The sequence below is a fragment of the Carcharodon carcharias genome, chromosome 30 (assembly GCF_017639515.1).
Source record: "Carcharodon carcharias isolate sCarCar2 chromosome 30, sCarCar2.pri, whole genome shotgun sequence".
In the NCBI taxonomy this organism is placed as follows: domain Eukaryota; kingdom Metazoa; phylum Chordata; class Chondrichthyes; order Lamniformes; family Lamnidae; genus Carcharodon; species Carcharodon carcharias.
This window is the reverse complement of record NC_054496.1, coordinates 29626387-29652634: the sequence shown is the minus strand read 5'-3', so window position 1 is coordinate 29652634 and position 26248 is coordinate 29626387. Positions and strand designations below refer to the sequence as shown.

Below are 26248 nucleotides of genomic sequence, written 5' to 3'. Positions count from 1 at the left end.
CATCTAATACTGCATGTTACTGGCTACATTTACACACAGTCAATATTTATACTGTTCATCACATGGCATACATACAGGCCGAGGGAGTTTTTCCAGTTTCTAGCCACTCGCTATACTATGGCTCAAGGACCAAGTCAGTGACCTTTCTCCATTATGTCTCTCTGGCTGCCCAAGCTTTAGTGTCCCTCAGCACGTGGTCAAGACAAGGGAATGAGCCTTTCTGCAAACACTCGGTCATGTGCAACTCCTTGCACTGGAAGGCCATGGCTGATGGTTGTTGCATTGACACTACCACGGTGCGAGGCCTTCACTCCTTCATGAGCCCCCCCTCACCCTGACAGTGGCTCTGAGCTCAGAGTTATCACATTGTAGTTTGCATCGCCTTATTCAGCAGCACCCCCTTTTCTGTTAACTCAAAGCAGGGAGTTTATTTTCAAATTGCACTTAATTCCTTTCTCTTGGGCTGTGACTCAGCAACGACGTTAAATAATTCCCCCCACCCCACAGGAACTGCTAGGGCCCCAGTGTTGAGGCAGCCAGTGTGGTGTTGACCCCGTGGATGCTGCTATTTATGCTGCATCAGCGCTCTTTCTCTCTCTGTCTGTCTGTGCCTGTCTGCAGGAGGTGAAGCACCAAAAGGACCAATTTTGGAGAATAATCGGGGTGCACTGCTGAGCCGCTGTATATCCATGCCAGTGGACATTTCTGGTAAGCCTGGGGTACACTCTTCAACAAGTTATAAACCTCTCAACTTCAAAAGCGCATACACGTTTTCAGATAATATCCATTAAAGAACTTTCTCAGATTAAAAGTTTTTGAACCCAAATTTGCAATTATTTTAGGGAAAATGCAGATTGCGTGAAGTAACACAACTCTGTCTGCTCAATATGCAAATCAGGTACTATTGCATTTACCCAACTGTTGTATTGACTTCAACATGTTGTTTATTTTAATCTCACCTCCAATTGGCCCCCTCCCTTCCCTGCCCCACTTCAACCCCCTGACCCTCCCCGCCCCTGCATCCCTTTTAACCCCCCTGCCTCCCCAGCCCCTGCCCCTTCTCCCCGCGCACTCCCCCTACATCCTGCCCCTTCTATAGTGTAGCAGATGAACTGCATTGGAAAGCAGAGTTAGAGTTCCACTTTACTCACTGAGGATCATATCAAAATGTCTTGTTACCCTTGTAGGAATACAGAAAGGACCTTGTTCAGACTTCGACATGGCGTATGAAAGAGGGAGGATTTCAGCATCCTTACAAGAGGATATTCCAGTGAACCACATGCCCTTAAGTAGAGTAAGATTAAAGTGTTTTGACTTGTCTGTAAATATATAGAACACTGCGAACCATCACACCTCGAAGCATGTCACTATTTATGCTGTAGTTCAGGTTTGTGACCTTTTACACCTGAGGGATTTGCATTATAACGTCCCTTTCCTATTTCACATAGAAAACTGGCTAGCAGATTGGCTGAACTGCTCTGACCTGCTTCTGGAGAAGAGTCATACAGACTCAAAACAATAACTCTCTTTTTCTCTCCACAGATGCTGTTAGACCTGCTGAGTTTTTCCAGCATTTTCTGTTTCTGTTTCAGATTTCCAGCATCTGCAGCATTTTACTTTTATTTTGCTCTTTCTAATTATTGTGCATAAGGAGCGTTCACTTACTTAAGCTGAGCTTTTGTCCTCTAATTCACAAATTGTGGTACCGGTGCTGAATAATGCCAGAGTGGTGAAGGCAAATGACCCGAGCTGCATCTTGTGCTCTCTCTCTCTCTCTCTCTCGTGCTCGCTCTCTCTCTCGTGCTCGCTCTCTCTCTCGTGCTCGCTCTCTCTCTCGTGCTCGCTCTCTCTCTCGTGCTCGCTCTCTCTCTCGTGCTCGCTCTCTCTCTCGTGCTCGCTCTCTCTCTCGTGCTCGCTCTCGCTCTCGTGCTCGCTCTCGCTCTCGTGCTCGCTCTCGCTCTCGTGCTCGCTCTCGCTCTCGTGCTCGCTCTCGCTCTCGTGCTCGCTCTCGCTCTCGCTCGCTCGCCCCTCCCTCCCTCTCACGCTCGCTCGTCCTCACTCCATCCCTCACACGCTCGCTCGCCCTCGCTCTCCCTCCCTCGCACCCTCGTTCTCCCTCCCTCCTTCTCTCGTGCCCTCGTTCTCCCTCCCTCCTCTCGCGCCCTCGTTCTCCCTCCCTCCTTCTCTCGCGCCCTCGCTCTCCCTCCCTCCTTCTCTCGCGCCCTCGCTCTCCCTCCCTCCTTCTCTCGCGCCCTCGCTCTCCCTCCCTCCTTCTCTCGCGCCCTCGCTCTCCCTCCCTCCTTCTCTCGCGCCCTCGCTCTCCCTCCCTCCTTCTCTCGCGCCCTCGCTCTCCCTCCCTCCTTCTCTCGCGCCCTCGCTCTCCCTCCCTCCTTCTCTCGCGCCCTCGCTCTCCCTCCCTCCTTCTCTCGCGCCCTCGCTCTCCCTCCCTCCTTCTCTCGCGCCCTCGCTCTCCCTCCCTCCTTCTCTCGCGCCCTCGCTCTCCCTCCCTCCTTCTCTCGCGCCCTCGCTCTCCCTCCCTCCTTCTCTCGCGCCCTCGCTCTCCCTCCCTCCTTCTCTCGCGCCCTCGCTCTCCCTCCCTCCTTCTCTCGCGCCCTCGCTCTCCCTCCCTCCTTCTCTCGCGCCCTCGCTCTCCCTCCCTCCTTCTCTCGCGCCCTCGCTCTCCCTCCCTCCTTCTCTCGCGCCCTCGCTCTCCCTCCCTCCTTCTCTCGCGCCCTCGCTCTCCCTCCCTCCTTCTCTCGCGCCCTCGCTCTCCCTCCCTCCTTCTCTCGCGCCCTCGTTCTCCCTCCCTCCTTCTCTCGCGCCCTCGTTCTCCCTCCCTCCTTCTCTCGCGCCCTCGTTCTCCCTCCCTCCTTCTCTCGCGCCCTCGCTCTCCCTCCCTCCTTCTCTCGCGCCCTCGTTCTCCCTCCCTCCTTCTCTCGCGCCCTCGTTCTCCCTCCCTCCTTCTCTCGCGCCCTCGTTCTCCCTCCCTCCTTCTCTCGCGCCCTCGTTCTCCCTCCCTCCTTCTCTCGCGCCCTCGCTCTCCCTCCCTCCTTCTCTCGCGCCCTCGTTCTCCCTCCCTCCTTCTCTCGCGCCCTCGTTCTCCCTCCCTCCTTCTCTCGCGCCCTCGTTCTCCCTCCCTCCTTCTCTCGCGCCCTCGTTCTCCCTCCCTCCTTCTCTCGCGCCCTCGCTCTCCCTCCCTCCTTCTCTCGCGCCCTCGCTCTCCCTCCCTCCTTCTCTCGCGCCCTCGCTCTCCCTCCCTCCTTCTCTCGCGCCCTCGCTCTCCCTCCCTCCTTCTCTCGCGCCCTCGCTCTCCCTCCCTCCTTCTCTCGCGCCCTCGCTCTCCCTCCCTCCTTCTCTCGCGCCCTCGCTCTCCCTCCCTCCTTCTCTCGCGCCCTCGCTCTCCCTCCCTCCTTCTCTCGCGCCCTCGCTCTCCCTCCCTCCTTCTCTCGCGCCCTCGCTCTCCCTCCCTCCTTCTCTCGCGCCCTCGCTCTCCCTCCCTCCTTCTCTCGCGCCCTCGCTCTCCCTCCCTCCTTCTCTCGCGCCCTCGCTCTCCCTCCCTCCTTCTCTCGCGCCCTCGCTCTCCCTCCCTCCTTCTCTCGCGCCCTCGCTCTCCCTCCCTCCTTCTCTCGCGCCCTCGCTCTCCCTCCCTCCTTCTCTCGCGCCCTCGCTCTCCCTCCCTCCTTCTCTCGCGCCCTCGCTCTCCCTCCCTCCTTCTCTCGCGCCCTCGCTCTCCCTCCCTCCTTCTCTCGCGCCCTCGCTCTCCCTCCCTCCTTCTCTCGCGCCCTCGCTCTCCCTCCCTCCTTCTCTCGCGCCCTCGCTCTCCCTCCCTCCTTCTCTCGCGCCCTCGCTCTCCCTCCCTCCTTCTCTCGCGCCCTCGCTCTCCCTCCCTCCTTCTCTCGCGCCCTCGCTCTCCCTCCCTCCTTCTCTCGCGCCCTCGCTCTCCCTCCCTCCTTCTCTCGCGCCCTCGCTCTCCCTCCCTCCTTCTCTCGCGCCCTCGCTCTCCCTCCCTCCTTCTCTCGCGCCCTCGCTCTCCCTCCCTCCTTCTCTCGCGCCCTCGCTCTCCCTCCCTCCTTCTCTCGCGCCCTCGCTCTCCCTCCCTCCTTCTCTCGCGCCCTCGCTCTCCCTCCCTCCTTCTCTCGCGCCCTCGCTCTCCCTCCCTCCTTCTCTCGCGCCCTCGCTCTCCCTCCCTCCTTCTCTCGCGCCCTCGCTCTCCCTCCCTCCTTCTCTCGCGCCCTCGCTCTCCCTCCCTCCTTCTCTCGCGCCCTCGCTCTCCCTCCCTCCTTCTCTCGCGCCCTCGCTCTCCCTCCCTCCTTCTCTCGCGCCCTCGCTCTCCCTCCCTCCTTCTCTCGCGCCCTCGCTCTCCCTCCCTCCTTCTCTCGCGCCCTCGCTCTCCCTCCCTCCTTCTCTCGCGCCCTCGCTCTCCCTCCCTCCTTCTCTCGCGCCCTCGCTCTCCCTCCCTCCTTCTCTCGCGCCCTCGCTCTCCCTCCCTCCTTCTCTCGCGCCCTCGCTCTCCCTCCCTCCTTCTCTCGCGCCCTCGCTCTCCCTCCCTCCTTCTCTCGCGCCCTCGCTCTCCCTCCCTCCTTCTCTCGCGCCCTCGCTCTCCCTCCCTCCTTCTCTCGCGCCCTCGCTCTCCCTCCCTCCTTCTCTCGCGCCCTCGCTCTCCCTCCCTCCTTCTCTCGCGCCCTCGCTCTCCCTCCCTCCTTCTCTCGCGCCCTCGCTCTCCCTCCCTCCTTCTCTCGCGCCCTCGCTCTCCCTCCCTCCTTCTCTCGCGCCCTCGCTCTCCCTCCCTCCTTCTCTCGCGCCCTCGCTCTCCCTCCCTCCTCTCGCGCCCTCGCTCTCCCTCCCTCCTTCTCTCGCGCCCTCGCTCTCCCTCCCTCCTTCTCTCGCGCCCTCGCTCTCCCTCCCTCCTTCTCTCGCGCCCTCGCTCTCCCTCCCTCCTTCTCTCGCGCCCTCGCTCTCCCTCCCTCCTTCTCTCGCGCCCTCGCTCTCCCTCCCTCCTTCTCTCGCGCCCTCGCTCTCCCTCCCTCCTTCTCTCGCGCCCTCGCTCTCCCTCCCTCCTTCTCTCGCGCCCTCGCTCTCCCTCCCTCCTTCTCTCGCGCCCTCGCTCTCCCTCCCTCCTTCTCTCGCGCCCTCGCTCTCCCTCCCTCCTTCTCTCGCGCCCTCGCTCTCCCTCCCTCCTTCTCTCGCGCCCTCGCTCTCCCTCCCTCCTTCTCTCGCGCCCTCGCTCTCCCTCCCTCCTTCTCTCGCGCCCTCGCTCTCCCTCCCTCCTTCTCTCGCGCCCTCGCTCTCCCTCCCTCCCTCTCTCGCGCCCTCGCTCTCCCTCCCTCTCTCTCTCGCGCCCTCGCTCTCCCTCCCTCTCTCTCTCGCGCCCTCGCTCTCCCTCCCTCCTTCTCTCGCGCCCTCGCTCTCCCTCCCTCCTTCTCTCGCGCCCTCGCTCGCTCTCCCTCCCTCGCTCTCCCCCCTCCCTCCCTCGCTCTCCCCCCTCCCTCCCTCGCTCTCCCCCCTCCCTCCCTCGCTCTCCCCCCTCCCTCCCTCGCTCTCCCCCCTCCCTCCCTCGCTCTCCCCCCTCCCTCCCTCTCTCGCGCCCTCGCTCTCCCACCCTCCCTCCCTCCCTCGCGCTCTCGCTCTTGTTACAAGTGCAAACTGAATTTCGAGGCGCTGACTTTGCACGGGCTGTAATCCAGTCACCATGCTCAGAATGTGACCTCCAGTACTGAGCCTTCAATGTTTGTGTGGTCAGTGAGGGGGCACATTGTCAAATAGATTCCAGTACTCTGTTCTAGTAAGGGGTTCCACCCTCTGGAGGAAAATAATTTTGCTGCCTCTTCAGAGCTCTCTTCCCCAGCTCAAGTCCATTTAAGTGTCCTCCTGGAAACTTGAGGATCTCACCTTGCTGGACACGTACTTCTCCAACCTTGCACCTGGCCACATACTGAAGAAACATGAGCTCTTAGCAAACAGAGTCCCTTTCGCTGCCTACACATCAAACAAGGTTCACAGCACGCCCCTGAGCTAGGCTTAGACATCCTTGTTTTGTGCTCTAATTTTGTTTTTGTCAGTTGTCACACATGGCTTCTTTGCCTCCCTGTTGTGTTGTTTTACACATCATTTGCTTTTAACTAGGTTACAGTTTCATACAGCAAGTTACCCTCTCGGACTTCATCCAGCTGGTCACTATTTATGTAACAGCCTGGGGCAACGAGTTGGCAAGTTGTACCCCACCCCGGACCATGTTGGCATCACAGCTCAGGCTGCCATTCCCCAATATCCACATGGGCATTTGCAGTGAAAGCCACTGCATCACATGACCCGAGCCCTGTCTGACATGACCTTCCGCCTGATCCAAGAATTCTGAATGAAATCCCCCTGTTATTGTAACATAAACAGAAAGGACCGGAAAAACTCAGCAGGTCTGACAGCATCTGTGGAGAGAGAAACAGAATTAACCTTTCGAGTCTGTATGACAGTCCTTCAAAGAAAGAGGGGTCATACGGACTCAAAACGTTAACTCTGTTTCTCTCTCCACAGATGCTGTCAGACCTGCTGAGTTTTTCCATCGTCTTCTGTTTTTCTTTCGGATTTCCAGCATTCCCAGTATTTTACTTTTATCCCCCTATTACTGCCCTGGTCTGTCTAGTTCAACTATCTATTAGATAAACTGTTGGTGGAAAGGTTGTGAATTGCTCTTAAAATAAGACATTTCTGTAAATGTTTAAGTGCCAACCCATTTTCATTTTAGATTAAAGCAAAATTCTGCAGATGCTGGAGATCTGAAATAAAAAATAGAAAATTCTAGAAAACCTCAGCAGGTCTGATGGCAAAAATGGAGAGAGAAACGGTTAACATTTCAAGTCCATATGACTCTTCGGAGCCCTGAAGAAGAGTCATACGGACTCGAAACGCTAACTGTTCCTCTCTGCACAGATGCCGCCAGACCTGCTGAGTTTTTTCCAGCAGTTTCCTGTTTTTTATTTAATTGATTGCTTGGTGTTAGAAAATGTGCTGAAACTGTGCAGCGTGGTAATACCCTTTCGGGGGGGGTGTCACTTTGCTGAGATGGTGAGTAGTGGGCGACCAAGCCATTTTGTGCCCCCTTAAGGGTTGCTCACTTTGAGCTCGAACCAAGGACTGGGAGCAGATTGCAGTGAATGACATGCCCTGCTGGGAGGCCCTGAGGGACGGGAGAATGTGGGTGTGAGGGGACATAAGTGTTATGTTACGATCCTGCCTTACCTGAATAAATGTCTTGCTTGTCTGCCCCAGTCAGCACCGCAAGAGACCAGGGAGCGTAAATCTGTGACAGTAGAGGAGCATCCATCGTGTGTGTACCTTTACCCTGAGGATGAGACAGATGAAGTCTATGGGGCAACTCAGGTCAAACATGTCGGAACTATTTTCGAGGAGGCAAAGCAGGAGCTCCTGAAGCTGATGCGGATTGAGGTTTTTATTTTGTTACTTGATGGGAGTTTGCACTTCTCGAGATGTTTGTGTTCCGTGTATGTGAATCAGAATGTCTCCTACCTGAAAATGGTAACGGTTTTGTGTTTTGGTGTGCTCAATGCGCTCAATTATAATTTGACATCAAAAGTTCTGATTTGGAAAGAATTTGACATCAAAGTTGATAGCGCGCTCGAGCCTACCCTCCCTCCAGCGCGCTCGAGCCTACCCTCCCTCCAGCGCGCTCGAGCCTACCCTCCCTCCGGCGCGCTCGAGCCTACCCTCCCTCCGGCGCGCTCGAGCCTACCCTCCCTCCGGCGCGCTCGAGCCTACCCTCCCTCCGGCGCGCTCGAGCCTACCCTCCCTCCGGCGCGCTCGAGCCTACCCTCCCTCCGGCGCGCTCGAGCCTACCCTCCCTCCGGCGCGCTCGAGCCTACCCTCCCTCCGGCGCGCTCGAGCCTACCCTCCCTCCGGCGCGCTCGAGCCTACCCTCCCTCCGGCGCGCTCGAGCCTACCCTCCCTCCGGCGCGCTCGAGCCTACCCTCCCTCCGGCGCGCTCGAGCCTACCCTCCCTCCGGCGCGCTCGAGCCTACCCTCCCTCCGGCGCGCTCGAGCCTACCCTCCCTCCGGCGCGCTCGAGCCTACCCTCCCTCCGGCGCGCTCGAGCCTACCCTCCCTCCGGCGAGCTCGAGCCTACCCTCCCTCCGGCGAGCTCGAGCCTACCCTCCCTCCGGCGAGCTCGAGCCTACCCTCCCTCCGGCGAGCTCGAGCCTACCCTCCCTCCGGCGAGCTCGAGCCTACCCTCCCTCCGGCGAGCTCGAGCCTACCCTCCCTCCGGCGCGCTCGAGCCTACCCTCCCTCCGGCGCGCTCGAGCCTACCCTCCCTCCGGCGCGCTCGAGCCTACCCTCCCTCCGGCGCGCTCGAGCCTACCCTCCCTCCGGCGAGCTCGAGCCTACCCTCCCTCCAGTGCGCTCGAGCCTACCCTCCCTCCAGTGCGCTCGAGCCTACCCTCCCTCCAGTGCGCTCGAGCCTATCCTCCCTCCAGTGCGCTCGAGCCTACCCTCCCTCCAGTGCGCTCGAGCCTACCCTCCCTTCACAGGGTGCTCGAGCCTACCCTCCCTCCCCCCGGCGCGCTCGAGCCTTCCCTCCCCCCGGCGCGCTCGAGCCTTCCCTCCCCCCGGCGCGCTCGAGCCTTCCCTCCCCCCGGCGCGCTCGAGCCTACCCTCCCCCCGGCGCGCTCGAGCCTACCCTCCCCCCGGCGCGCTCGAGCCTACCCTCCCCCCGGCGCGCTCGAGCCTACCCTCCCCCCGGCGCGCTCGAGCTTACCCCTCCCAATAAATTGTTCCACTATACTTGCTTGCGAGCGCCATCTGACACCCATTGCTTCTTAATTCATTTTCGTCTTCAGGGTCTATACCTTCCACCCACCCACCCCCAGGCCTCAGGGTCTAAACTGTCCCCACTTCCCAATCTCAGGATCCAAACCCTGTCCTCCCACCTCCAGTCTCAGGGCCTAAACTCTCCCCTCGCTCCCCACCCCGAGTCTCCAAACTCTTCCATCCTGCCTTCTGCCCTCTGATTTCTCCCCCTCTCCCCCTAGCCTCGAAACAATTTCCCCACCGCCATCCACCCCCCCACCCCCACACACAAATCTCCAGACCTTGGGCCCTGCCAACGCCGCTGAGTTCCAGGCCTCTTTGTTGTTCCAGGGCCGCCTCCACTCCCCGATGTTCTGGAACCCTGGAGCCTGTCTCTCCCCAGCCCACTGTTCGACCACACCTGACCGGGCCCCTCCCACCCTGCTCCCCCGATATCCCCAATGCTCACTCTACTATAACTGTCCCCACTGCTCCTGCGTCATGTCCAGCTCCCAGCCGGCACGGTAAATGTCCCCCAAAAAGCTGTGTATTGTACGGGCCAACTGAATATTTCAGAACCAGGATTGGGCCTTTTTATTTTGCTAGGTAAGCCTATAGAAGGCTATGGAACCAAGTGGTGAAATGGAGTTGCAGTTCAGCCATGATCTAACTGAATGGTGGAACAAGCTCGCGAGGCTGATGTTCCTCCCCCTCCTGTTCCTGGAAAGTTCTCTCACGTGCTGTTATAAATTTCAGCTGTCTAACCAGTGTTGTGCAGATTGTTCAGTGTTAAGCTGAGTTGCTACTGAATGGGCTGTGGGGCCAACATGGCCTTGCTTTTGGGTCGAGTTTCTGATCCGGTGATGGTTGTGGCTCAGTCAGCAATACGCCAAGGTTGTCCACGGCATTTTGGAAACAGAGACTGGCGCTGACGGATCCTCAATCCTCTCACTCCAGTTGACTCTGTCAACCACTCTGACAGCCTTGAGTGTCTCTCCTGCACAAGTTCATGTCCCTGCCACAGCTCATTCCTGGTTCCACTCCACACCCGAACACGATGTTGTGGCGATAACAAAGACCTGACTCCAAAAAAGGATTCGACTGAGTACTAAATGTTCCTGGATACAAGGTGTTCAGGAAAGATGGGGAAGGAGAGAAAGGAAGAGGGGTGGCAGTGCTGGAGACCAAGAGGATTTCCTAGAGGCATCAAGGACAGAATCTATTTAGTTAGAGTGAACAAACAATGGAGGTACCTTTACTACTTGGTGGATTCTATAGGCCATCAATGAGTGGGAAAGTATAGAGAAGCAGGTTTGCAGGGAAATTACAGAGATGTACATGTACTGAAAGGTATTGATAATGGGAGTTTTAATTATCCTAATTTAGACTGGCACAATACTGTAAAGGGTAGATGGAGAAGTGTTTATGAAGTGTGATCAGGAGAATTTTCTTGACTTCTGGCCCACAAGGAAGGAGGCATTCCTAGATCTGGGGAATGAAGTGAGCTAAGTGTCAATAGGGGATTATTTAGAGAGCAGTGATAATAGTATCATAGAGTTTGGATTAACTATGGAAAAGGACAAGGAGCATTACAGAGTAAAAGTACTGAAATTGGCCCTCCTTCAATTAAGTGGATTGAGAATGGACCTGTCCTGGTAAATTGCAATAAAAGATAGGCAAAGATGTAATGGAACAATGGGCTGCTTCTAAAGAGGAGATAGTTCAGGTACAGTCAAGGGCGAAATGTAAGACAAGCAAAGTTAGAGCTCCCTGGATGAAGGAAGAGTTAGAGAGTAAGATGAAGAAAAATGGGGCGTATGTCACTTTGATAATCCAAGTAAGAACCAGGCTGAATATAGAAAATTCAGAGGGGAAATGTGAAAGAAAATATGACAAGCAGAGTATATGAGAAGAGACTGGCAGCCAACATGAAAGGAATCCAAAGGTGGTCTTTAAGCATTATAAATAATGAAATGGTTATAAAGAGGATCCACAGGGCCGATTAGTGACCAAAAAGGGGATTTACGCATGGAGGTAGAGAGCAGAAGTGAAGTAATGCGTACGTTGCATCTGCCTTTACCCAAGAAGTAGCTGCTGCCAAAGTCACTGTGAAAGAAGAGGTAGCTGAGATACTGGGTCAGCTAAAAATGAGTAAAGCGAAGGGATTAGAAAGGTTGGTGGACTAGATGGGATGCATCCATTGATACTGAGGGAGGTAAGTGTGCAATCTGGAGGTACTGTCCCCAGTCCTCCTCAGGTACAGGAGTTAGGGCCAATGGATTGGAGAATTGCAAATGCTGCACCGTTGTTTACAAAAGGGTGTAAGGATAAACCCAGCAACTACAGGCCAGTCAGTTTAACCTCAGTGGAGGGAAAGCTTTTAGACGATAATCCGGTCAAAATTAACAGTCACTTGGTTAATTAAAGAAGGCAGCAAGGATTTGTTGAAAGTGAATCATGTCTTGTAACCATCCTATAATTCATACTATTCATGTTACATCTTCTCAAGCGGTTTCTCCGTGCAGCCACCTCTGCTGCGCCCTGGATTCCACCCTTGCTCTCCTTCTCATTATTTACGTACTTTCGTTTGGTGTCGTGATTCTCAAGCACGCAGTCAGTTGTCACGTGTGTGATGCTAGTACCCAGTTCTATCCTGCTACTTCTTCACTTGATTCTAAGGCTATTATTGCATCAAGTCAAAGCTTCTTCATGCTTAATGTCACAAGCCTAAAGAGATCCTTTTCTTGGCTTCCCACCTCCAGATTAGACTCATCTCCCATTCCAGTTGTCACCTCCAATGCATAGTTCAGAAATGTGGAGCTTTCATGTATTGGTTGACACCAGTATACCACAGGCGAATCTCTTCCAGCTCTGCAACACCCTGTGCCTCTACCCGGATATTCCTCCTCTGCTTTCGCTGCCCTAGTCAGTGCAGCTGGATCTTCTCCAACACTTCCCTTAATCTAAACAACTAGGTTTAATGGTTATCTTCCCTTTCTGTGCTAGGATCCAACGCTTCTTAACAACCGTGTAACCTTGCACTATGCCAAACCTGGAAGCCTGCTGGCCCGTCAGGGCGACCAGGTGGGTACAATGACATCACAGAGGGTCTACAGTGCTGAGTGAGTGAATCCTCTGGTAGCGACGGGCGGTGGGGCATTGTAAGAAGGAAAAGAAAGACTTGCATTTATGCAGCACCTTTCACAAACAGGGAACATCTCAAAAGTGCTTTGCAGCCAATGAAACATTTTTGTAATTTAGCCCCTTGTAATGCAGGAAATGCGACAGCCAATTTGTGCGCAGCAGGATCCCACAAACAATGAAGATAAATGACCACTTGAGCTGTGTTTGCTTACGGGATAAATATCGGATAGGACCATGGGGAGAGTTCCCCTACTATTCTTTAAATAGTGTCGAGGAACCTTTTATAGTGAGGGCAGATGGCGCCTGGATTGAAGGCCTCAGTCAAAAGACTGTTGCAGCACTCCTCCAGTACTGGAGAGTCAGCCTGGCTTACAGGCTTGAGCATCAGGAGTGGGGCTTGAACCCACAACCTCCTGTTGCCAAGGGAAGAGTGCTACTTGCTGACCCACGGTTGAAACATTTATCAATCTTGGAGTTAGTTTCCATGCTGCTCAGATTTTAATTCAGACTTCAGCATGTTGACACATTGTCAGTCAGGTTTTTAAAGAGTGAAGGGGTTTACGATATCTCTAGTTGTCTTCCTGTTGATTGCAAAATGCATGTTGGGTAGTACCAGCTGTATTGTATGATGTTGCCTCAGCCCCCTCTGGGCAGCACGGTGAAGTGTGTTGCAATCTCTCCCGAATGCAGGATGTCAGTTTGCATTTTGTGCTGTCCGGCTGCCTGCATGTTTATCAACGAATGATTGACAAGGAAGACGATGTGTGCCTATTTGTGACTCACCCTGGAGAAATGGTGGGCCAGCTCGCTGTCCTGACTGGGGAGCCGCTGATCTTTACCGTCAAAGCAAACCGTGACTGCATCTTCCTCAAGATCTCCAAATCTGATTTCTATGAGTGAGTATTGCCCGACGTTGGCATTTGATTAGTCGTACACTTGCGTTGCCTCTCACTCTTTTGTGTCCTGCGCTATGTGCAGGGTTTCTGGGAATAGGAAACTTCTCTGCCGTGTGTTGTTGTTCCTCACAGGTTACGGGAAGAACAGGTATTGTCAGCTGCGCAGCATGACTGTAGGTATTCTGATCCCATGTTATTCATGTTACTGGGGATACACCTTCCCAAAGCCTGGGTGCATTGAATATGGCAAAATCAGGGGTTTAAATAAAGGACCCTAGCTCCTTGTGAGGGTCCCGCCTTGTACTGAGAGTTCACCTAATTTGGGAATATGGGACAGGAAAACACATGCACCCTGGTCCACAAACTGTAGCCTGGTAGGAAATCGTGGGCAGAGGGAATTGAGCAGCTCCTCAGTGCATCCGATTGGAATAACTATCCTCGTGACTCAGCTTCAGTGACTAGTTTCCACCTTTTTTTATTATAAGCAGCTCTCTCAAGTACTAGGGTTAGTTGAATTGCCAATTGTCCTGTTGTGCGAGCTATTCTTGGCTAGTAGGTTTGACTGTAGAATTCTCTAGCCAGCAGGCTCATGCCATACTTGTACCTCTCCAACTAAAGAAGCCTCTTTAAAGTAGTGGTGAGAATGGGGAGGATCGGGCCTCATTCCCCTTGCATGAATGTTGTGCGAATGATGAGCTCTGTCCTTGCGAACTCTAATACGCACATGCAGCACTGATTGACAGCCTCTTGTTGTGGACAGGAGGGGGTTTACTTAAAACAGCCCTGATTTCTTCTCTCAACACCCGTCCGTAAACAGAAAGATGTTTCAATTTTGATTTCCCCCCTTTATAAGCAGTGGGGTATTTCCCACCTCCCGCAGTTTTGGTGTGTCCCAATTCCAGTAATTACCCCACAGCAGACTCGAAATGGAGTGAACTCAGAGGGTTGGTTTATTTGCACACACACAAGATGTGAGAGGAGGTGTTGCTGCGTAGCCCCCTGTCCATTCATACAATAAACGAGCGATAGAGAAAGAAATATTTACAGGACCAAGCCACAGAATAAAGAATTATTGTTTCATGTGAGCCCAGATTCCAGGATCAAACGTCTAATGGTGAATTCCTTCACAGAGGTTGGCAGGCTGAACTGATGCTGGATAATTCTCTTTTCCAGTAGAGTTGACTTCCATAATGAGATGGGTATGCAGAGATGAAGCAGTCTTGTAGGTGACGTGGAAGTTCAGAAGTTCCTGTAGAAGCAGCGTAGTTGGAGGTCAGGCAGTCAAACCTGGACAGAGCCCTTGTTCTACGCTGCTGCTTGGTAGATGAAAGGTGGCAGACGGCTTTGCAGTACAGCAAAAGAGTATAAATCATTCTCCCAGCTAGAGGCTCATGTCACATTACTCGCACCTCTCCATTTTGGCTTTGACAAAGGGTGTATATTCCTTTGTCTGTGTCCCTGAGATTGTTAATGGTCCAGCCATTAAGAATTTGAATGGAAAGTTGCAGGGTTCTTTGTCCTAGTAGAGTCCGGCGGTCTGGCCTGGCTAATGAAATGTAGATGACCTTTTGTATAATTCCCTCTGAATTTGGCCTCTGCAGCTCCCGGGGGTTGTTAGTGCATCTTCAGAGATAACCAAGCGCAAGGTGCTGCCATATAGCTCTTATTGTTCGAGGGGCACAGCCAGACATAGCTTCAGTCATTTTAAAAGGTCCAGTTTTAAAATGTTAGAAAGTAGCTATGACAATATACATATAAAAATATTGAATATGAGGTCTTAGTCCCGTTACACGCTGGTTATCGCTAAAATATGCTGCTGATGGCAATAGTTTCTAAATTAGGATTTAAATGGAGACATTTCCCACCCTTTTGTGTAACTGTTGCCCTATTTTATACATATAAAAATATATATCTACATTTTTCACCATCTATTATATCCCCAAATGTTTTCTATTTCGCAGTTTGCGGGTTATTTTACCCATTCCCCCTCTGGTATATCTATATGTTCCCTCTCTCCTCTTCTCTGCCCTCATTCTCGTGCCTTGTTAAAATACCCATTGTACCCTTCAGCACCCGAAGGGAGAACAGTTCAAACATCATAGCCTCTGAGTTCTTAATCTCTTCAAGCACGTAGAGAGCGTAAATAGTTGTGATGCAGTCGCGAGTGAAAGCTCATCAAATAATAATCCAGGGATTCTCAAACTATGGGTCGCAAACCCACACCCCCCCCCCCACCCCCCACCCCCTTCCCCTCCCCAAGCAGGGTCGTGATCTCCAAGACAGCAATGGCTGCTGTGGAGTGCAGATTGATTTCTGACAGCTACAAGGTCCCTTTTAATGCTTGCTTTTTTTGATGGGTGTGGCCTAATAGACTGCTCTCTGTGGCCCAATTGCCGCAGAAAGAGGCTTTGAATAGGTAGGTGTTTGTTTTCTTTTGGAGAAACGCTACTATTTCGTCAACTCCCCCACCCCCCCCCAAAACAATGCTCAACTCCTTTATCACATTCCCCGCCCCCCCCACCCCCCACCCACCCCACCACCATGTCAACTACTAATGCCCCATCTAACCGCTGAGGCTCCTCCCCTCTCCTCGCTCAACAACTGAAGCCTCCCAACTTCTCTCATCCTTCAAATTTTCACTCTGGGGGTCACATGAAGTCTTGAGGCATTAAAATGGGGTCTCATCATTAAAACGTTTGGGACGTATTGCCATATTTGCTACTGAGTGACGGTATATTAAGTTCAGAATGGTGAGAAACGTTACAGGTCATCGAGGATACGTGAAGAAGCCCCTCTCACCTGGGCCCTGATTATCCATCACCCCTTCCTCATTGACTCGCCCGGGCCTCAGGTTTAAAATTCTCCACCTTTGTGCAATTTCCTTCATGTCCTTTCTCCTTACCTCTCTCTCTTTTTATCCTCCTGCAGCTCAACAACCCTCTCTCCCTACCTGACACCCCCAAATTCTCCATTTGCCTCACTCAGGTTTCTTGTGCATTTCCACCTAATTGAATATCCTTTAACACTTTCTTTAAACCCCTTGATAGTGCATCCATCGTTCATGAGTTCATGGGGCGGATTTGTCATTTTAGTGATCTGCAGCTTGATGAAACGCACTGTATTCACATCTACCTGTAATTTTGCGTTCAGTTTAGAAGCCACATTATGTCAGTGTGATAAGTGTCCAGAGATGAGGCACACTGCCGTGGATTCTGGGCAGCGTTACTGTTCAATCCAATAAGCTGGGGTAACTGAGCGTTACTAGTAGTAAGAGTAGCGCAGTGCCTGATTTTTACCGTGTGTTTGTTTTACAGAATAATGCGAGAACAGCCCAATGTGGTGCTCAGTGCTGCACACACTGTGGCTGTAAGAATGTCCCCATTTGTACGCCAAATGGATTTTGCGATCGACTGGATGGCTGTGGAAGCAGGCCGCGCCCTGTACAGGTAAGGCAGCAGCAATAATTTGGATGCACTATCTCGAACTCCCTGCAAAGCTGCAGTGCCTTGCTTTGGTGCATATCTTTTACATAGAATTCCATGGGGCTAGACTTTTCTGTCAAAATAACAAATGGCACTCGCCCTTATTTATGGGCAGGCGCTACAGCTACTTCGAGTGCCGGGCAGATTAGGGTTAAAGTCAAAAATCTGTACATTGCTGCCCAGATCCTATCCATTAGGTTCATGAAAATGCAAACTCTCTGTCGTGCTCATATTGAATAAGAGTAAGTTGCTGATTTTGTGCGATCGATATGAACTAAACTCCCCACAGCAAAATAAGACTTGTTATTGCAAGCATAAGTACCCTTCTAATAACATGATGGGTTATTCAGTGCTAAACTGGCACTGAAAATTAACTCTCAAAACCTCATTCCTTCAGGTATTAACTTGAGCTTTTAAAATTGTCAAATGTATTTTTTTTCAAATGGATATTGCTGCAATAAGAGGCGTGCCATCAAAGCTTTTTGTCTTTGCACTCATTAGGACAGCTTGCAAGAAATTACCAACAGTAATGACGAACAAGAAACAGTTTACTGTTCCTTGCTGCCTTCTCCATGGCAACGCCTCCACCAATCAGAGTCCACTTGCCAACCAATCAGCACTCACGTTGTATAAATTGTTGTTCCCCTTTACTGTTGGTAATATCTTGTGAATCTGTCCTGATGAGTGCAAGACAAAAAGCTTTAACAGTGTGTCTCTTTTTCAGCAATACTCAAATTGTTTATTACCAAACTATTATTTTTTAAATGGATTTTAACTTTCCCTTTCTGTCTCTTAATCCAATGTTTCTTTTTCTCTCTTTCTCTTTCTGTACTTGACTTGGCATTGATTTCACCCACTCTAATTTACACATCTTTTGCAGTACTCGCACTGATTATTTCTCAATCCATCAGTCTGTTTGGTTAAGGGGATAGATAACCTGTTAACTCATATCCCAGATGTCGCTTGCTGCAACATTATCAGCTCAACAGCTTAATGGGTTAAAGATTTTGAGCAAACTGGTCCAGTGGCATATCTGCCTGAAAGCTGAACGTGCTAGGTGCCCTTCTACAGCAGAATCTGTCCCATAGAACTTACAGCACAGAAACAGGCCATTCAGCCCACCTATCCCATTCAAGTAGTTAATCTTCCACCTGAGCCTCGGCCCACCCTACTTCATCTAACCCTACCACCATATCCTTCCGTTCTCTTCTCCCTCATGTACTTGTCCAGCTTCTCCTTAAATGCACCTGTGCTGTTTGCCTCAGCCATTCCATATGTGAACTAGTTCCACTTTCTAACCGCTCTCTGGACAAAGAAGTTTCACCTAAATTCCCCAATAGATTTATTAGTGCCCTTCTTATATTAATGGCCCCTAGTTTTGGACTCCCCCACAGTGACTGTTGGCTGAAGGCAGGATCGCAGCAATGGGGAATGCGGTAATTGCAGTTTTAGGACTGCCTGTTTCTTGGGTTTATTGCAGTGTTGCTGGGAGGTTAGAGCGTGACCTTCCCTGTGCCACATCACGGCCAGATTAACATACTCGATTAGCAGCATCCTTGGTCAGTGTACAAGTGGCAATATCTCCCCCAGACCTCCATTGGTTAAATGTCATGTTTGCTTCCTTGTTTTGGTTTGTCAACATAATTGGTTGCCAAGCAGGAAGGCTCCCTGCATTCATGGAGACATAGGTTTTTATTTCATATATATGTTATATGCATTGAGCAACGTTGTGGTCCTTGCACACACAATGTCAATACATAAAGCAGATTAGAGAACGAGGATGTCAGCGTTACACCCCTATCTCCCACCCTTGTACGCCTCTAGCAAGGCATGTACCTTCTCAATTCGCACTACAGATTGTGAAGCAACTAAAAGTCTTAGCAATTGGATTAAAAATGATAAAGAATACATTGATTCTTCTCAAGTGTTGCAGTAGCTGGTGCTCTTCATGCAAGTCTAGTACAAGGCCACCAATAAGTTTGCATATTCTGTAGACTGATACAGATAACGTCTAAGGATCATTAGAATCTATGGAACTGATACCACCAAACGTACAGGAAACATCATGTCAAATAATTATATTTAAAAACCTTTCTCTCCTCTCCTCCCTGGCACTAAGTTTGCAGCTTGCTCTCCTTTGTGAGAGCTCTGTATCCTCTCAGTCTCTGACATCAAATGCCATTTTCCTACTTAATACCCCAAATTTGTTAAGAGTGTTTATTTTCTCAATACCTCTGTAGGGATCAGATCTGATTGTGTGTCCTTCAGTTTTTCATTCCCCTGCTCTCACCTCCCCCCACCCCCTCAGCCATCAGTGCCCACCTGAATTTAGATACCATAGTGACTGCTCCATAACGTGTATGTCGATTTCATTCATTCTTGTGGGCCAGCTAGTGATTTAAAACAGTGGTTCTCAAACATTCTTGATTGAGGATGCCTTTCCAAATAAGTTAGTAATGATGGATTCCTCCTCCCCCACACCTGCCGCACTCCAATCCCCACCATCTAAATTTGGTTATAAATCCCTTGCACATTTGCATCCTGAATGTAAATTTCATCAGTGTGCTGCTAAAGGGACATGCACACACTTTTGTCAGCACCATCCAGCAGAGTGAACATTGATGAGATGAAACAAAAATAGCTGGAAAAACTCAGCAGGTCTGACAGCTTCTGTGGACAGGAACACAGTTAACTTCCTAGTCCAGATGACTCTTCTTCAGAACTGACGGACTTGAAATGTTAACTGTGTTCCTGTCTGCAGATGCTGTCAGACCTGCTGAGATTTTCCAGCTATTTTTGTTTTTGTTTCAGATTTCCAGCATCCACAATATTTTGCTTTTATTCTACTATATTGATGAGGTGAACCTTCCCCTCGGCTGAAAGGTGGTCCTACTGATTCATCAACATTCCTGTTCAATACATCACCACACCTTGCTGTTATCTGGAGTGGGATTAGGCTCGGTGAGAACACTAGCACTGTTCCTGTGTAATACTCCACTGCCCTACCTACTCACTGCACAGCCCCTGAGTGTTTCACAGTTTATCACCACCCTCCTTTGCTGTTTACCAGCCTGCGTGTGCTGGAATGTCGCTGGCACACTGCCTGGTATGCGGCATTTTTGCCATCGGGGCACTGGCGGTACGCGGGATCACAACTTTGTTCCAGGTGCAGAGAAGCAAAATTATTTTCAGCAGCATATTCGAGATGGGCTTAGCCGCAGCAGTGGGTCCTGCTCAAGTTGTTTCACGGACTCCCTACAAAGCCTGAATGACCCCCATGGGGCCGTCGACCTCAATTTGAGAACCACTGATATGAAAGAAATGGCCCCTCCATCTGCAAAAGCAGAGAGCAGAAGTTGTTGGCGAGGAGTATCAGTGTGGCGTCCGCAGCGTAACTTAACCAGATGTGCTGTAACTGTATCTTCTGAGAAGTTATCCTACCACAAGTGGGATATGAATCTGAACAATAACCAGCGCGCATTCCAGGTCAAGGCAGAGCAGTTGCTTTTGAAATCCATGGCAGGCTGATTCTCTATGACACCTCTGCTTTAATTTACAGGCAGGCAGACCGATCAGACTGCACCTATATCGTCCTAAATGGGCGGCTGCGATCTGTAATCCGAAAGGCCAATGGCAAGAAAGAACTGGTGGGAGAATATGGACGTGGAGACCTGATTGGAGTGGTAATTAGTTCTCTTCCCACCCTACAAAAGGATTGCCTGTGTTCTGGTTTGCTGGGGGGGTAGGGGAGGTGGGGTGCTAAATCAATATAGGAGTCATAAAGGCAGCAGTCAGGTAGCCTCTCTCTGCTAAAATGGTTGAGCGGATTAGGATTTCCTAAACCTGTCAATCGTGCGAAATTATCATTCACTTCTTAGCGTCCCTGGTTGAACAGTGAGCTGATGGGAAGCCTCCACCATGACTCTTGTCATCTTCCTCCCACCCCATTCACTTCTTGGGCTCTGCATGTGCACACCAAGCCCACACAGTGGGACAAATGAGAGCAGCAATCAGAGTGTAGTGAAAATACTCCCAATTCAAGAGGTTGCAAAAGCGAGGATTCTGCTTCAATGCCCTGTCCCCCCATGTTGACTCTGACCAGTGAAGGGAAGCCCAGTTGTCTCCCAGATATAAATTTACTGAAAGAGTTGAAGCACTGTATGCTATTCATGCAAGAAACGAGGCTGCATCAGATATGAATTTGATGTGCAGCACATCAATCCTTTGGGAAGCAAATGGCCTTTTACTTAGAGCAAAGCTAAGTGAGCCCACAAACGACGGATCAGATCTAAGCTCTGCAGTCCTGCCACATCCAGTCGTGAATGGTGGTGGACAATTAAACTGCAGGAGAAGGCTCCACAAATATCCTCATCCTCAATGATGGAGGAGCCCAGCACACCAGTGCAAAAGAAAAGGCAGAAGCATTTGCAGCAATCTTCAGCCAGAAGTGCCGAGGTTTGATGGACTAACTAATGGAAATGTAAATAGTTTTACTTCTCCTGTGCTACTGGATAAAAGTTTTGCAAACCATTTTGAAGAAACTGGTTATGCACTATGGTAATCACATTTCATGTACTTTACTAAGACTAAATAAATCCCAGTGAGCTCGCCTGGTTATTGCGTTGGGTGTGAAGTGCGTCTGTTATGATGCACAAGGTATTGCAATTGTGTTGAGACTAACCTGAATGGATCAAAGGGTTTTCCATCTGTTTGGAATTTAAAAATCATTTCACAGCTAAGCTGCTTTTTTTTTCATTTCAGGTTGAAGCCCTAACGCGCCAGCCCCGAGCCACCACAATGCATGCAGTTCGCGACTCTGAACTGGCCAAGTTACCTGAGGGAACACTGAACAATATCAAGAGAAGGTATCCTCAGGTGGGTGTCAAAATTCAGACTGGCTTTCTTTGTAGAGCACATGTTACTTCAAAGTACATCAAGCTGCTGACCATCTCGCTCCTTTTAGGAGAGTTCCAAATATCCTCTTGTCTCAGCTGTGTGCGTAGCTCTTTGAAATGGAGAGTTAATTAGAAATCTAGGCACAATGGCACAGAACATCAGAGAGCGGTTGCCTCACCCGTTCCACCACCGAGGAATTGAAGGCAGGTTGCTGCTTTGTTTCCTTACCAGTGAGAACAGAAGCTACCAGGGTATCTGGCTAATGCCAGTGACTGCGTTCTTTGGGTTGTCCTAGCGCTTGAATATTTTTCAGACCCTTGGCGCAATTGGAAAGAAATAGATTTCACGCTACTCAAGAGAACATCGCATAAGGTTGCCGGGAAAGCCATTACGTTGTTTTCATCAGTTTCTGTTTTAACCTTGTTCCTCCTGCAGCCTTAATGAATGTGTGGGAGTGCATACCCACTTCACTGGGGAACGTACTTCAGCTGCCAGGTCACAAGGTTAAGTGGGAGACCTTCAAAAAGGAGTAAAGCTTACCACCAAAACCCATCCTGATGTTTCTGATATGTTGATGGTCTCATAAAGGATGGCATCAGATTATCTGTCTCCTTCATTCCTGAAGGCTGCTCCAGTTTAATGGGTGATACTGTACTGCTGGACTCATCTAGTGTGCTCAAGCCCCTATCATGATCGGTTGGGTAACTGAAGATATATGGGTGGAGGGGTCACTTCAACTAGGGGATACAGTTTAAAAATAAGAGGCCTCCCTTTTAAGACAGAGATGAGGAGAAAGCTTTTCTCTCAGGGGGCCGTTAGCCTGTGGAGTTCTCTTCCCTCGGAAAGCAGTGGAGACTGGGTCATTGGATGTATTCAAGGCTGAGTTGGACAGATTTCTGATAGATAAGGGAGTTGAGGATTATGTGGGGCAGACAGAAAAGTGGAGTTGAAACCACAATCAGATCAGCCATGATATTATCTAATGATGGAGTAGGCTTGAGGGGCCAAATAGCCTACTCCTCCTAATTCTGTGTGTTCCTACATGTGCACTAATATTGCTTTTCAAAATTCGAGACCTCAAACTTGTTGATACTCGGGATGCCTGTCTTAAATGCTGATTTATATTTGCAGCCCTGGGCCTGCAGATAGATTGAAGGGCGCTATGGTTTCTCATTACTTTTCAATGACAGCTAAGTCCCAATGGAATTCACTGTTATGCCCAGTTAGCCACATACGTGTTTCATAGGTCCGTGGTATTTTTCAGTCCATTTGCGAGATCACGGCCCAAGATGTAAGTTGAGTTCTTGGCAAAAAGCAGAAACATCCTTCGGGAAGCAGGAGTCCTGTATGCTGCTTGAAGGGGAAATCCTCCTCACAGGAAGCAAGCTTCTTTGCGATACCTTTGAGCACTTGGAATAAATTATTAGTAATTAATAAATTTGGTGCTCAGCATTGGAGGTGAACTCCCTGAGCATCTATGGTGAACTGTACACCTTGCTGTCAAGTATTGGGTCCTTCTGACCACATGAAGTGTTTATCATATGCTTGGTGAGGAAACTTAGAGATTTAGGACAGTAGTTGCTGGAAGATATTACCTAGGGGCTAAGTATCAGAACATATACTTATATATCCCGGGGCTGGTACCCAGTATGATTGGGTTGCAGAAAGGCTGCTAGAAACCTTGAGTCCCTACCAGTGGGACCATTGTTTGTGGTTGGTCTTTATCTTGCCACGTTCAGGAAGATGGTAGTGATGCATTCACACTTTATGGTGAATTATGTTATTCAAAATGTTGCTCATGAGGAGATACTGACACCTGCTATTCAGATAGTAAGGGAGTACAATTTTTCAGTAGTCTAATGACAACCATCTTTGGGTGGGGAAGAGATATATAGGGTCTTTTTGGGGTTTGAGGTGGCTTTGAGGTGCCAAACCTATTAATCTAGCAATAACTCAGTTTTAATACAACATGTCTAGCTTGGGAATCAATTACCACAGCCAAGTAGATCCATGTCTCTATATGTCCATTCACCCACCACCCCAGTGCTCGCAGACATGTATTGGCTGCAAGTACACCAGTCCCTCAAATTCAAAATCCCCCTTTTGTCTCTATGGCCTTGCTGCTCCCTATTTCTGCAACCTCCTCCAATTCTCTGTGTAATTCTTCAAAGTCATTATGTTGCTCCAAATCTGTTCCCCTGTGCATCTCTGTCTTCCTTCAGCCCACCGTTGGTAGCTGTACCTTCAGCCAAATACACCCTAAGCTCTGGAATTTCCTCCCTATCCATCTCTTTCTCTTACCTCTTTCTCCCCTCCTTTAAGACACTCCTTAAACCTACTCCTTTGACCCATCACCTGTCCCAGTGCCAGGAGTGCAGGGGATGTAGGTCTAAAAGAGCTTGCAGCAATGGGGCAGGGCAAGACTATGGAGGGATTTAAAGATGAGAACAAGAATTTAAAATGTCAGATGTTAGATGGGATTGTGTGGGAAAGGGTAGATCAGTGAGAGATAGGGGTGTTGGGTGAGGGACTTATTGTGGAGCTGTGTACGTACAGCAGGATTTTAGACAACCTGGAGTTTGTGAAGGCTGGGAGGCTACCAAGGAGAATGTTGGAATAGTCCAGACTGGAGGTGGCAAAGAGATGCATGAGGCAGAGGGGCTGGAGTCAGAGTGGAGAAGGAAGAAGTAGAGATGAAACTCTGAAGCTCTTTGTGAGAGATAAGATATGTTATGTTGAACAGGTCACCTCATTCAGGACTGTGTTGGGCACACAGTGCATATATCAGTGGAATGGCCAAGAGAGGTGATCAGGTGGTAAAGCTGGGTATTTTGTGGAAACTTAATCCCATGTCTTCAGGGGATGTCACTGAGGGATAGCAGCTAGATGAGAAAGAGGAAGGGGCAAAAGGTGGATCCCTGAAAGACACTGGAGATGATGCTTCAGAGCAGGGATTGAAAGCCATTACAGAAGATGCTGTTGCAATGTTTATGGATAGGGAGTAGCTGGATCACATAAACTGTACCATAGGGAGAGTTTAGGGTTCAAGCAACTCTGGTTTCCAGAATTCTGAAGATCTTTATATGGCTAATGCTTTCATCATTTTGTTAAACTATTTCTGAATTGTAGGTGGTAACTCGGTTGATTCATCTACTGGGTCAGAAGATCCTGGGTAACCTGCAGCAAGTACACGGGACATTTCCGGGTAAGGCACTTAGCCAAAGCATTCCGAATTAATTTGAACTTAAAATACTTGTGTCCAAATGGGTTTCCTTTGACTCCTTTCCCATCTCAGCAACCTCCTTGAAACATAAGAACTGGTGCAGTATGTCAGCCTGAGCTCTACCGAGAGCCGGCAGGTTTACCTGACACTAATCAGCTGGTGCGTGGCTATCCAGAGCGCGGTGAGGTTGGAGGTGGAAAGTGTTTGTACTTTTGCCGTACAATATTTTGTTACCTCACAATGCCCTCTGCCCGCCTGAACTCTCTTTGAACCTGCAACTTTCATCTTGCTAAAACAAGATGTGGAATGGCAACAGCCAATTGAGAGCAAATGATTGTGAGGCCTTTATGAAGTTGTGCCTTGGGACTCTTGAATAATATTGTCCTCTGTATGGAATAGAGGTTGGGGAGCCACGAGAGACTGTGAAAATTCCATCAATGGGTGTAGTAACCTCCTTCCAAACCTACAACCTCTACCACATAGAAGGACAAGGGCAGCAGATGCAAGGGAACACCACTAGTTGCAAGTTCCCCTCCAAGTCACAGCATCCTGACTTGGAACTTGGAATTGCCAATCCTTCACTGTTGCTGGGTCAAAATCCTGGAACTCCCTCCCTAACAGCACTGTGACTACACCATATAGACTGCAGTGGTTCAAGAAGGCGGCTCACCACCATGTTCTTGAGGACAGTTGGCTTGGCAAAAAATGCTCTCCTTGCCAGCGACTCCCACATCCCATGAATTAATCTCCATCTCCACTGTGAATAGCTCTGTAGGCTGCTGATAAGATTTCTGCTCTGTTCCTGTTAGACTTCGAAGTCTTAAATGGACAGGTTAATTAAAGCACAGCTCCCCCTGAACAGGGAGCAGTTTTTGCCCATATCTTCCCTTTGTACTTACTAGAGTAGTGCTATCAACACCTAAGACGCTCACTCTTATTTTACTACAATACATTGCTCTGTTTGTTTTAAGACCGAGGTTTCTCTCACCTAACAGCATCGTGATGGTGGGGGCTGAATTGTGACTCAAAAGATTTTCAGGAAGCACGTGAGGGTGTAAGTGGGATGAGGTTTCATTCCTGTTGTGAAGAGGTAACAGCCGGAGTGGTGTTGCTGTGTTTGTAGCAGATAGCGTGCTGCCACAGCACATCCCATCTGGGCTGAGGAGACCCCCATATGTTTATTTCACACTCTGTACTGATGTAACTTAAAGATGACATAATGAGCTAGCTTTTGCTTGTCTCAATTCTTTTCAGGCACTGGTATTGGACTGTCAACAGCTAGCAGCGCCGACGTAACAAACCCAACCAGTAACCTTTCCACTGTGGCTGTGCTTCCCGTCTGCGACGAGGTGCCGATTGCTGCCTTCACCATGGAACTGACACATGCACTCAATGCTATTGGTTAGTGGGGGAGTCCCAGGTTACCTAGCCTGTGAAATATGACCCTATGTCACTTAAAAAAGGCTTTGGATTTAATCTGCACATTGATCTCAGAATACTGCCAACAATAAGACAGTGCACCTTTGAGGAATGTTTTTTTTATTATTTATTCATTCACTGGATTTGTTGTCCATCCCAAATTGCCCTTGAACTGAGTGACTTGCATTTAAGAGGCAGTTAAGAGTCAACCACATTGCTGTAGGTCTGGAGTCAAATGGAGCCAGAATGGGTAAGGGTTGCAGATTTCCTAAAGGACATTAGTGAACCACGGTCACTATTACTCAGATCAGCTTTCAATCCCAGATTTATTGAATGAATTTACATTCCAGCAGCTGCCCAGGTGGGATTTGAACCAAAGTCCCCAGGGCATT

The 26248-nt window shown here is 50.2% G+C and overlaps 1 protein-coding gene across 4 annotated transcripts in view; it reads left to right on the top strand.

Moving 5' to 3' along the window:
* pnpla6 (patatin-like phospholipase domain containing 6) overlaps positions 1–26248 on the top strand; it is a 187504-nt gene that overhangs the window by 92089 nt on the left and 69167 nt on the right. For all 4 annotated transcript variants that reach the window (XM_041176990.1, XM_041176991.1, XM_041176994.1 and 1 more), the window contains 10 exons: positions 622–708; positions 1188–1294; positions 7264–7440; positions 11803–11880; positions 12631–12836; positions 16151–16282; positions 19878–20001; positions 21080–21193; positions 24344–24419; positions 25692–25838. In XM_041176990.1, the coding sequence (XP_041032924.1) occupies positions 622–708; positions 1188–1294; positions 7264–7440; positions 11803–11880; positions 12631–12836; positions 16151–16282; positions 19878–20001; positions 21080–21193; positions 24344–24419; positions 25692–25838 (1248 nt within the window). The remainder of the gene's footprint in view (positions 1–621; positions 709–1187; positions 1295–7263; positions 7441–11802; positions 11881–12630; positions 12837–16150; positions 16283–19877; positions 20002–21079; positions 21194–24343; positions 24420–25691; positions 25839–26248) is intronic.